A 12,094-nucleotide genomic window follows, 5' to 3' on the forward strand; every position below is an offset into this window, starting at 1 on the left:
TGAAGCACAAGTGTAGATTCTAGTTGTTGGAGACAGCCTGCCAATAATAGCATGGGAAAGCACACCAAGTTGTGTTGGGCCCCATAGCCTATGGTTTTTATTGTTTAGTTGGTTGTTTTTTGTTTTTTTTTTCCAAGACAGGGTTTCTCTGCGTAGCCCTGGCTATCATGGAACTCACTCTGTAGACCAGGCTGACCTTGAACTCAGAGATCTGTCTACCTTTGCCTCCTAGTGCTGGGATTAAAGGCACGTAACATTACTGCCTAACTTATTTGTTTGTTTTTAATGCCATTCTGTAATCCATTGCTGGAGAGGCTGGGATAAGTAGACCTTTGGGCCTCAGTGGCAAGTAAGCCTACCCTATTTGTCAAGTCCCAGGTCAAGTGAGACATCCTGTCTTAAATAAATACATACTTAAAACAGATAGTGTCTGAACTCTGATACCTAAGATTGTAAGATTGTCCTCTGGCCTCCTCAAGTAAGCACACACATACCCACACACATGCATCTGAACAGGTGAGCACACACATATTTGTGTATACACACAGAGACATAGTGACAGATACCTACAAATAAATAAAGCAATTAAGAGATAAAGAAAAAGAGGAAGTGATGGTGTTGGCTCTGCTGAAGAGCATAGCAGAGAGGACAGTACCAGGAGAGAGACCTCAGGGAGATATTTTAAGTTTGACAATTACAAAAAAGATGTGCTCCCAGGATCCTCAATGAAGGAGCTAGAGAAAGGACCCAAAGAGCTGAAGGGGTTTGCAGCCCCATCGTAGGAACAACAATATGAACTAACCAGTACCCCCAGAAGGTCCCAGGGACTAAACCACCAATCAAAGAATACACATGGTGAGACTCATGGCTCCAGCTGTATATGTAGCAGAGGATGGCCTAGTCGGTCATCAATGGGAAGAGAGGCCCTTGGTTCTGTGAAGGTTCTATGCTCCAGTGTAGAGGAATGCCAGGACCAGGAAGCAGGAGTAGGTGGGTTAATGAGCAGGGGAAGGTGGGAGGGGGTAGGGGATTTTCAGAGGGGAAACCAGGAAATGGAATAACATTTGAAATGTAAATAAAGAAGATATCTAATAAAAACAAACAAACAAAAAGAACCAAACAAACTCAACCATGTTAGCAAATAATCTGTTTTATCACCCCAAATCTGTATCCTTACATATTAAGCTTTGGAACAAAATAAAGACATCATCTTAATATTAATCCCCAATTTTAACGTATTATAAAATACTTTCCAACTTTTTCCCAACTTCAGTAATTTACTTTAAATAAATGGTTGGACTGACTAATTAAAAAAAAAAAAAAAGATGTGCTCCAGAAAGAGAGGACATGTGTGGCAGTCAGATGGATGACAGGACAGGGGTGTCACCAGGGCTCCTGCACCACTCTCTACACCTTCACTGGAGACTCCTACACACTGCCTGGGAAGTCATTTCAGCTTCTTTGCACCAGCTACAGAGAGGCAACATTCCCCACTGGTCATCTGGAAGCACAGGGACTGTCATGGTGGCCAAAGATAGAGGTGAAGGAGACATGGTATCGTCATGGGGTTGTAGGGGGTATTGTCATTACTGATCAGAATACAGGGCAGAGAAATGCTTGCGTTCCAAATAACTGTTTTTATTTCCACGTTGGTTGCAAAAACTAATCTGCTCTCAACTCCACAAATACATATTTAGGAGGAGTGCTTGAAAGAATAAATGAAGAGTAGGTACCAATAGGCCATTTGGTCAAGATAACTTCTGTGCGTGGGTGGTGAAGATGCTGTCAGCTTTACTCAGTCATTCTCCTGGCTCCCACGGAAACAGGTGCTCTGGCTAACCAAGGCAGGCCCTGTGGGTGGGGCAGCAGAGAGGTAGAGGGCTCTTCTGCTTGTTCTGTGTTCTGCCTCTCCATCCGTCCCTCTCAAAATCAGCCTCTGACACTCCAGGATGTGTACAGAACACGAACTTTGACTTTAAATTTCAGAACTGGCAGCCATGGGATTTGAAGTTAAAATGTGGTAGACTTTTGCAAAAAATTTGGAAAAAGAAACATGTCCCTCCCCCCCCCCCCCCCCCCAAAAAAAAAACCAAGCACACGTGAGTATAAGCTTTCCTGCTTGGGTGGAATTGGTACAATGGAAACTTCAGAAGCAGTGGGTAAAATTCACAAGCCAAGGAAGCTGGAAGGGACTAAGTCGGGTAAGGTGTTGAAGTCCCAGCAATGGACTGCTGATCCATTGCCTGCCGGACTGTTGCTTCTGTTTGGGACATTCAGAAAGTGACATTTCCTTTGTGGGAAAAAGAGAAATCAGGAGTAAAGGTGTCTTGCACGTGTGGAGATAGTGTTAAATGTAACGGTTCATCCAGCGTCGTCGTCAGGTGTTCCCAGATCCAGAGCTAGCAGAGCCTCCTGGGATCAAACTGCATTCCTTTGAAGGAGCTGGTCCAGTAATTGCTGGAGGAGCAAGGGAAACAAAGATGTCAAGTTCTTCAACCGCCTGTGGACCGCCCACCTAGAACCTGCGCCAGGCAGCTAGCTACCTTTTTGAAGACTTCTGCTCGGAGCCGGTTACTCTGTAAGATCATTCTTTTCTTCTGCTCTTCTTTTTTCTTTTTAACTTCCGGCAAATTATTATAGATTCTGAAAGAGACAGAGGACATGGTGAGCCAGCGGTGCCAAGTGTTGGTGTGAGGGGGCAGCCCTGCTTAGTCAGCAGGAAGGAGCCCACAAGTAGCCCTCAGAGGACAGGGAACCCTGTGGAAGAGGAGGAGGAGTCATAGGGGATGCAGGGCACCAGGAAAGCAAGGCCCTCTAAGTCAACTGAGCAAAGCCCATATAAACTCACAGAGACTGAGGCAGCAGGTACCCGGCCTGTGTGAATCTACATGTCCTCTACGTATATATTATAGCTTTCAGTTTAGTATTTCCATGAGAGTGCTGAGTGTGTGAGTGAGTAGATTTCTGATTCTAGTGCCTTCTCTTGGGCTCTTTTCCTGCTGTTGGTTTGTCTTGTCCAACTAGCTTTTTTTTTTTTTAACTTTTATTTTGTTAAAAAAAAAAAATAAAGACAAAAACTTAAAATGAAACAAGTACATTTGTAAACCTAATGAAATTCATAGTGACCCTGAAAAAGAAAAGAACTTCTTTGAGGTCCCAGGACACAGTCACCCTGAGAACAGCATCTCAATGATGCTTCCTGGGCCGTGCAGCAGGCAAGCCGGGAGGCCAGGCATCTGCGTGGAAATCACCTCTCAGCCTGCATTACCCAACTGGTTTTGCTATTCTGAATGTCAAAATTCTCTACAGAGTCCCAATTTTGCCGTCCAATTTTCGACTTCCTGTGACTTGATGAATGGCAGCAGCAAGAATCATAGATTGGAGAAAAAAAAAATGCTTGCTTCTCTTAGCGCATGGCACGTCTCTGATTAAGCTGATTCTAAGTACACTCCAGACTCAAGTATTTTGTCCTTGTCCCCACGTAAAATTATGATCTTCTGAGTTATCAGTGTGGCCTAAGAGACCCTTGTCTGGAAGGTTGTTTCCGCCTCCTCAACACAAACTCTTTAGGTACTGATGCCAATTGGTTTTTCTCCAATACAATGGATTCACTACATCCTGAGCCTATAGGTTCCTGAGCTATACAAGGCTCTCAGTTCAAACATCTCTTTCTCATTTTCTCTCATGTATGAAGTCAGATGATTTGAGATTTCCTGCCCTTATAAGCATGAACACAAAGTATGGAAGAATAATGACAATATCAGTGGTTGACATCTTGGTGACTGAGCATCAGGGTAATCACACTCAATGCTCATGATAGCTGGAAGTAGCAGCTAGGGGGACTTTGTCATACAACAAAGAACATGAGTTCCAGCAGGATGGAGAAAGCAGGGTAAAGCCCCTTGGGTGACTAACAGTGGGCCAGCATTGGAACCTCAAGCGTTCAAGTGGAACGCTTCTTACTTAACTGTGAAGCACTGTGTTCCAACTACACAGCACACAGCTAATCATGGAATCCTGAGTGGCCTGTACTCTGACAGAGCCTAGCACACTGTGGGTCTTAGTGAGGGTTATGCAAATGTGTGAATAAAGAAACACGCCTTTGCTTCACGTGAGAGTGACTGAAACAAGGAGCGAGAGAAAACCACAAGGGAACTGGTCTCAAAGCCCTCGGGTGGGCAGTTCCCGAGATCCACAGACCATCCTTCCTGGAGATGACCACCCGACTCAACTGGGAAGTTGAAACAAAAGCTTCCACATCCCACCTCTGGTCCTGCACTGTTTCCTCAGATGAGATCTGATATATAATAGTTTAACCCCACAAAGACACTGCACAGGCAGTCAAAAACAAGGACAGACATCTGCATCTTGGGAACGCTTACAGATGATGCCAGAAAATGACAAGATACAGAAGAAAAGGCATGCATAGCACAACACTGTGCATGGTTGAAGACCGGGTGCCTGCGTAATGTACCAACGGGAGGCTTTTAAGGGGAAGAGAAAGGAGACCGACTATGAGCAGATAGGTCTGGGGCCAAGCAAAGAAGAGCTGGCTACTTGGTCTTGAGGGAACTTCAGCTTAACCCCTATTGCTTGATCTGAATAAAAATATAACCAACATCATCCATGACAAGGGACACAAAGAAAAAGCAGTTTTGGGTGACTGTGGAAAGCTGGGATCGGTGCCTACCCAGGTATGTTCCACAGAGCAAAGAGATCCAATTGCTTGGTCCTCCTGAGGAGGCCAGTTAAGGACAACCACAGGCTGTGAATCTAGCTTCACGTAGCTTACTGGTCATCTTCAAACATCAGCGTTTCCTTTAGAGACTTGCCCGGACAGAACTCTGTCTTCTTATCACTTCTTTGAAGTCCATTATTTAAATTGCTTCATCTTGTAATAGCAGTTTTAGGTTTGGGGATCAAGAAGGGAAGGTTGTTGTTGTTGCTGCTGGTTGTGGAGAACACTTTTTGTTGCAAGCCGTATACAACTTTTCACTTATCAAACAGCAAGTCTTCAAATGCAGGGACTGACCGCTTATAAGCCCGGTTAGAATGCGGGGGAGTCATGTCATTAATGGTGTGCCCCCATTTCTTATTTTCTTACATTCAGAGAGGTTCCCTGTAGGTAACCAAAGTTACTTAATTATCCCGGAAACAACATAATCACAGTAAAAGCAGAGATTTACGGTCCGGAGTGGGGGCAAAATTATTCTTCCTATTTCGTTGGTGTCTCTGTGTGCACTATCAATTTGATTTAATTACTATAATCTCTCCCAGGGCTAGGTACTTTATTACCACTTAATGACATTTTATGTGTGTGAACGTGGTCAACCCTGCTGAGCTTTTGTGTCCTGGTTAAGGAGCCAGGTCCCGAGGAAGAATGGTAGCCTTTGTGTGTCCCAGGGTGCTAAGAGTTAGTGGGAGTCTTGAATGGTGACTGGTCAGGCAAAGCGGGGAGAACCCTGGCAGCCCCTACCAAGACTGCCAGAGACAGACCTGCCAGAAAAGCCACTTTGTGCCCCCTCCGAGGCCCCTCTGGCCACATGCTTTGCCAGCTTCCAGCTTGGAAGCTTTTCCTCGGGACTGCCACAGTCAAGGTCCTCCAGAAAAAAAAGGGGTTCTTGCTTCCTCGTAAAATTACTTTCAAAGGTACAACCGCACATGGCTCCCGCCCAGAGCCACGGGGCAAATGCACGGAAGAGTTCCAGTTCAGAATCTGCTGATCACTTAGGGACCAATTATGGGCCTGCTCCTGAATCCAAGACCTACCACTTTCCTAAAGTTGGTCCAAGAGCAGCATAAACATTCCGTGGCACAGTTCGACAACTTTGCTCACCTCAGCCAGATCTTCAGATCAGCAGCCAAGGAGACCCAGCACTTAAATATAGGGCTGGAAGCCCTGGCCCAAGGGACAGCATCTGGGCCCTTCAAGCTCCCCAAACCTCTCTCCAGCAATTTCCATACTTCCCACAATAGCCAAGTACCTTTTAGATCTCATATGCATCTCCTTCTCTGAAATGCATCTTTCTTTGGGTTTGAACAAGTTATCTGGAAGAAATAGAAAAAGGATTAATTTTAGGAGATACAGAATAGCACAATGTATGGAGCAACCCTGAGGGAGAGCCAGAACATTCTCTGTGGTTGTTAACCCTCCTCCAAGCTACATCCTGAGACAAATACTGTGGGTTCCAATTGACCATCCAGTAGCTGGCCTCAGCAACAGTTAAATAGAGTGGAAGCACATGCCCTAATCTTTTAGTTGTGAACTTGACACAATCTAGAATCACCGAGGAAGAAAGTCTTCATGAGGGATTATGTACATCAGGCTGGCCTGTGGACATGACTGAGATGGGGTTGTCTGGATTGCTAATTGAAGTAGGAAGGCCCATACTGAAGCAGACTGGTATCATTTCATGGCTGGGCCCTGAACTTGTTAAGAGCTCTGGCTGCTCTTGCAGAGGACTCAGATTCAGTTCTACAGGGTGGCTCACAGCTATTTGTTAACTCCAATTTCAAAGGATCTGATACTTCTGGCTTTTGTGGACATCACACATACATATGGTAGACATGTTCAGACAGACATTCATATGTATAAGGTAAAAGCAAATCTTTAGAAAAATAGAAAAAAAGTCTAGCTAAGTACTATACATACAAGCAAGCAAGGGTTCCTGAATTTATTCTCTGTCTGCTCTTGACTTTGGCTTCTCCCAATAATAGACTGAAATTTGGAACTATAAGACTTATATGCCCTTCCTTTCCTTACATCACTGTTTTGTTTTGTTTTGTTTTGTTTTGTTTTGTTTTGTTTTGTTTTGTTTTGTTTTGTGGAGACAGGGTTTCTCTGTAAAGCCCTGGCTGTCCTGAAACTCACTCTGTAGACCAGGCTGGCCTCGAACTCAGAAATACGCCTGCCTCTGCCTCCCAAGTGCTGGGATTAAAGGCATGCGCCACCACTGCCCGGCCTACATCACCTCTTGATAGGATATTTTATGAGAGTACATGAACTACTGCACAGAGCGCTGCCCCACCAAACACTTCTTTTAGCAGGAAGAAGTCATGTCTTGGTGAAGTGACAAGTGTGAGAGCACTGCTCAAGGGAAAACTTTATACACTAGGTTCAGAGGGTTCTAAAGACAGGGAGACTTCCCAACCACCCCTAGAATATTCTGAAAGGGAAGGTCTAGCTCCTGCCTGCAGTTCTTCAGCAAGGAGACTCAGAGATTCTACCTCTGTAATATGAATGGCCTCTTAGACCCTTTAAAGCCTAGAGGAGTCATGGACAAGTCACATATACTAGTGCCCTTTGACTAAAAAAAGTACACTAGAGTAGGCATGAAATCATGACATTGTTTCTGTATTTTGTTTTGTTTTTTAAAGTTTAAGTGCATGTTAATGGTTAGCTTCAATTATCAACTGGACAAAATTTAGTATCACCTGGGAAGAAAGGCTCAATGAACGACTGTTTACATTGGATTGGCCTTTGGGCTTGCCTGTGGTGGGTTGAACTAATTATGTTAACGGATGTGGGAAGACCTAGTCCACTGTGGGTGGCACCATTCCCTATTCAGGGTATTCTGAATTGTATGGGAGTGAAGAAATCCAACTGTGCACAGACAAAACAAACAAGCTGTGATATGAGCAGCTGTTTGAAATTCCTGCTTTGATTTCTCCATAGTGATAAACTGTAAGGTAGAATAAACCCTGTTCTCCCTCAAGTTGCTTTTTGTCAGGGTAGTCTATTACAGTAAAAATACAAGTAGAACAGTGTGTGTGTGTATAATATATACATTATACACAAAATCTTTATCTTTAATAATATCTTTAAAATGGTATATCTAAAAAATTCTTTCTACCATTTACAACACCTGAAAAAGCAGTGACTTTGGAATGCCCATGAGACTTTCAGCCTTAATTTAGTCAAGGGTGTGGTTCAAATAGTTCTCCTAGAGTCCTAACGCAATGGGTTATATCTGAGCAGCTGTTGTGCTTTCTGGAAAGCCTAGACAACCCTAAGGAGTCAGGCTTCCATGAAGGTACAGGAAGACAGGGCTATTAAGGAATGGACAATAAAACACAGTTACTGGTTCACAGTGTGGAATACATCTTTGTGGATCAGCTTGCAGCCTGTCCTATCAGTCATTAAAGAAAGGACTATGATATTTTTATGATTACAAGTGCAGTTTGTAATGGTTTTATCCATCCCACTCCATGACATGGTGTTTAAGAGGGGACCGTTCAGAAAGTTGGCGGCTGTGAGGAGAGAAGACAGCAAAACAGGATGCAGTGAGGCACAGGTCCTCCTGGTGCCTCACCCTAAGTTCCACCCAAGTCAGGGCTCCTGGAACATCCCAGAATGAACCAACAGAGTTCCAGGTAAGTCTGTCTGGATCCTGGTCATTGTGCATATTCAAATATGTGCATAATTGGAGACTTCCCTCAAGAGAAGGAGAGAAGACTTTAAGCAGAGTCTCAAACCCAATTTTGAATTAGCATTCTTTAGGAGCTACAGGAGGCCAGGGTGGAGCCAGTGTAGACAGCCAAAGGCATGGTGTCCTGGGGGGATCAAAACATTGTAAACTGTACTTGTAAGACTTTTCACAATCTCCAATTAACTGTATATGATCTATTCTGGAAACCAGCCATTCATTTTCTCCTCCGTCTGTTTCTTTAGAGCACCTGATACCACAATTGAGCTTTGGTTCTATTTCCAAGAGGAAACAAAAGGTACTGTGGGCCACCTGACACTTCCAGGGCTCTTGTTTTTGGAACTGTTTTTAGCACCGTGAGAGCAGAATGTGGGATCCTGGACCCAGCAGTTCAATGGGCACAAAACAAGCAGGTCTATATCCAAGAAACCACAATGCTGGGGGGGGGGGGGGCGAGGGAGTGTCACCTCGGCTGTGGGGGAGGTGGCTGCTATGGATTTTGAGTCTGCTTAATATCACCAAGCCCATCTGATAAATGGGATATGTGCTCTGCAGCTTGGCCAGGAGAAGAGAGGCAGAAGGCAGAGGGTACACCTCCCTGGAGGGAGGGAACGAAGGGAAGCATTCAGAGTGGCTCCAAGATCACTCAAGTGGAAAGACTCCACCTGCCTTGAGCAGTGTTTTAGTTTCACTTTTGTCACTGTCATAAAATATCCTGACAAAAGCAAACTTAGAGGAGAAGGGGTTCATTTGGCTTACAGTTCCAGGACAGTCCCTCATTTCAGGCATGCCAAGGCAAGAACTTGAGGCAGCAGGTCAGATGCATCGTCAAAAGCAGAGGAAGAAAGAATAAAGGCTTGTTTGCTTACTGCTCAACTAGATTTCTCTACTCTTACTTCCAGGGCCCTAAACAATCCAGGGATGATACTACTTGCTTTCAGGCTGGGTCTTTCCACATCAATTAAGATAATTAGACAAGCCTAAACACACACACACACACACACACTCTAGATAAACCCCTCACTTAGACGCTCTTCCCCGAGTGGTCACGATGATTCTGTCTGCCCTTGCAGAAGCTTCCTTCTGTGGCCTCAGTCTTCCTCCCATTCCCATGGCATGCTCATGATGCTTGGCATTGTCGGGCTGCTGTTCGTTAGTTTTCAAAAGGTGAGTTTTACCTGCCTGTCAGGTTCACTGTAGACCAGTGAGAAGCAGGACTGGGTTCCAGCCCCTATTAGCCTAGTGTGATCCACATGTACTCTGGACCCCAATACACTGTAGCCAAGTGGTAAGTACAGGATTTGCTTTTTGAGGACTAGGAACAAGTGTTCTTCCATTTCTCATGAGATCAATCCCAATTTCATTCCCCACACACTCTTTCCTTTTATAGCTCTTCAAGGATTTGGTGTGACTCATGGGGAATTCATTTAATGGGGTGTATTTTCTTACATGTCTGCCGTTTGCTCATGTGGTTGAATGCTTGGTGGTACTTTTGGAGGTGGGGTCTTGCTGGAGGAGATGGGATGCTAGAGGGCTGGCCTTGAACTTTCTATAGCCTGACTTCACTTCCTGTTGGATCTCTACTTCCCAATCCACCCAGAAAAAAGCAAACCACCTCTCTTTCTTACCACCACAACTGTGAGCTGATTCTGCTGATGTGCATCCTCTACAATGATGGTCTGTATCCCCCAACTGAAAGCCACAATACACCCTTCCTCTCTTATATTGATTTGTCAGCTGTTTAGTCTCAGCAAAGAGAAGCCCTTTCTGTATGTGCTTTGCTCAAAGATATGGGAAAACCCCATGTGCTCAGACCTGCTTACAGAAGTTCTACTTTTATAAAACTCAGACTGGTGAGAATCATGTTCAACCCCCTTCTGGATCTTTCATGGATTTTCTTAGAGCTGTATATAGTCTGGGTTCTTTGGAGGAAAAAAGAATACAACTATATCTACTCCATTATCAGTGAAATGGAGGGGACTTTTCATCAGTAAAATTAGGAAGGTAATCTATAATCTAGAACACACACACACCAGGCCCTCCTTCTGATTTCATTTGGCAAGGTCAGGCTTCCTTAAGCCCTTGTCTGTTTCAAAGTCAACAAGCAACTAGGTACCAAGTCCTCCAAGCTTCTGAGGCGGCTCTTGTAAAACCCAAGTCACCAAATCCCATTAATTTGTATAAACACAGAAAGGTATTTATTGCAATTTCGACATCAATTGTGTGTGAGCACATACGGGGACAGGTGACCTCAGCGTGCAGCCTCTTGACGGTGTCCTGTCACCAGGAAGCAGCCAGGACCACCCTGATGCCAGTACAGCTGGTTGCTTGGGAATTCGAGCTCTTCCCCTCCTGAAAAGCTTTACAGCGCCTATGGGCTGGCAAAGCTTCCACCTCCCTCTGCAGTCATCTATGTGATAATCAACCCTTCAAGATCCATCTCAACAACAAACTCCCAGGAGCCTTTCCTTGGCCACCCTGGGCTCTTGAAAGAATGTTTTAGACATGTGCTTCTCCAAAGGAATACTCAAACCAAGCTCTGCCTTCTGGATCACAGCAGAACCAATAAGCTGCCCTGCAAGTAGATGCTTGGTCTGTACCTCCTTAAGTCTTCTATAAAAAAGTATTAAGGACTGGCCTTTTCATAAAGAGTGAAAATGTGGTGTGTTCTAGGGTACCTTGATTTGCATAGATTCTAAGACCACAGGGTTGGTCATTGATTTCAGCTAAGCAGCTGACTGGAGCCATCACATGGTTTCTGAGATTCAGCTAAGAGATTCAGCTAATTTCTACCACATTCATCATGTCTTTCTACCTCTCCACTGTGGAACCTCTAGTTCATCTGAAGTGGGCAATAGAGGGCTGACTTATCTTGGGCTAATGAGAACTTCTGAAATTAACCACATAACAGCTTAGTGAAGATTAGTGTTGACTAAATTTCTGTGATGAGAAATGCTTGTGCTAGGTTTTCTAAAGTGTCTCACCTCTCTCACACCCTGCCCTGCTTAAGTGAAATCCTGTCCCTGCTGACAGCTACACTTGGTGACCACCTTGATCTAGGGCTGTGGGAGGTAGGTGGGAGCCCCAGAGAGGCTGTGGTGATTTTGAAACAAAGCTGTGTACCCACTATCATACAAACACCTGAGAGAGTATGACAAGGTACTGCAGCTCTCCACTCCTGGACAAAAGGAAAAAATAATCCCAAGGGGGTCTCCAGAAAACAAATGTGAGGTATAAGATGGCGAAGAAGTTCCAGGGGGACATGGAAACCATTCTGTCCCCAGAGAGTCACCCTCAAGCTGAGAGCAGGGCCACCATCTCAGCGGTTAGGTGGAAGGGAGTGAAGGACTAAGTTGAAGGGTCCTTTGGGAAGGCTGAATGAAAGGGACCATGCTAACTGAGGCAGCCAGGAACACACCTTCTGGGAAGACCTTGCTGCAGTGGCCATGAGAGGACTCTGAAGCCACATATAAAGAACATTGAGATTACACACACACACACACACACACACATACACACACACACACACACACACACATATATATATATATATATATATATATATATATATAATTTTTTGGAGAGAAATGAGTTCTCTATGTGCTTTATAGCTATCCTGCTCTAGTTCTGGAACCCATGAGCACCATCATTGTCATCCATTTCCTGAC

The 12,094-nt window shown here is 44.7% G+C and overlaps 1 protein-coding gene across 2 annotated transcripts in view; it reads right to left on the minus strand.

Annotated features, from left to right (window-relative positions):
- Positions 1-2,089: 2,089 nt before the first annotated feature.
- C7H10orf90 (chromosome 7 C10orf90 homolog) overlaps positions 2,090-12,094 on the minus strand; it is a 90,206-nt gene continuing 80,201 nt past the window's right edge. The window contains exons 7-9 of one of the 2 annotated variants that reach the window (XM_021167523.1): positions 5,985-6,048; positions 2,544-2,643; positions 2,090-2,457 (exon numbers count right to left, since the gene is read on the minus strand). In XM_021167523.1, coding sequence (XP_021023182.1) covers positions 2,419-2,457; positions 2,544-2,643; positions 5,985-6,048 — 203 coding nt within the window. In that variant the 3' untranslated portion in view covers positions 2,090-2,418. The remainder of the gene's footprint in view (positions 2,458-2,543; positions 2,644-5,984; positions 6,049-12,094) is intronic. The other variant, XM_029479182.1, reaches the window with a different exon arrangement.

Source organism: Mus caroli, chromosome 7, assembly GCF_900094665.2.
Source record: "Mus caroli chromosome 7, CAROLI_EIJ_v1.1, whole genome shotgun sequence".
NCBI lineage: Eukaryota > Metazoa > Chordata > Mammalia > Rodentia > Muridae > Mus > Mus caroli.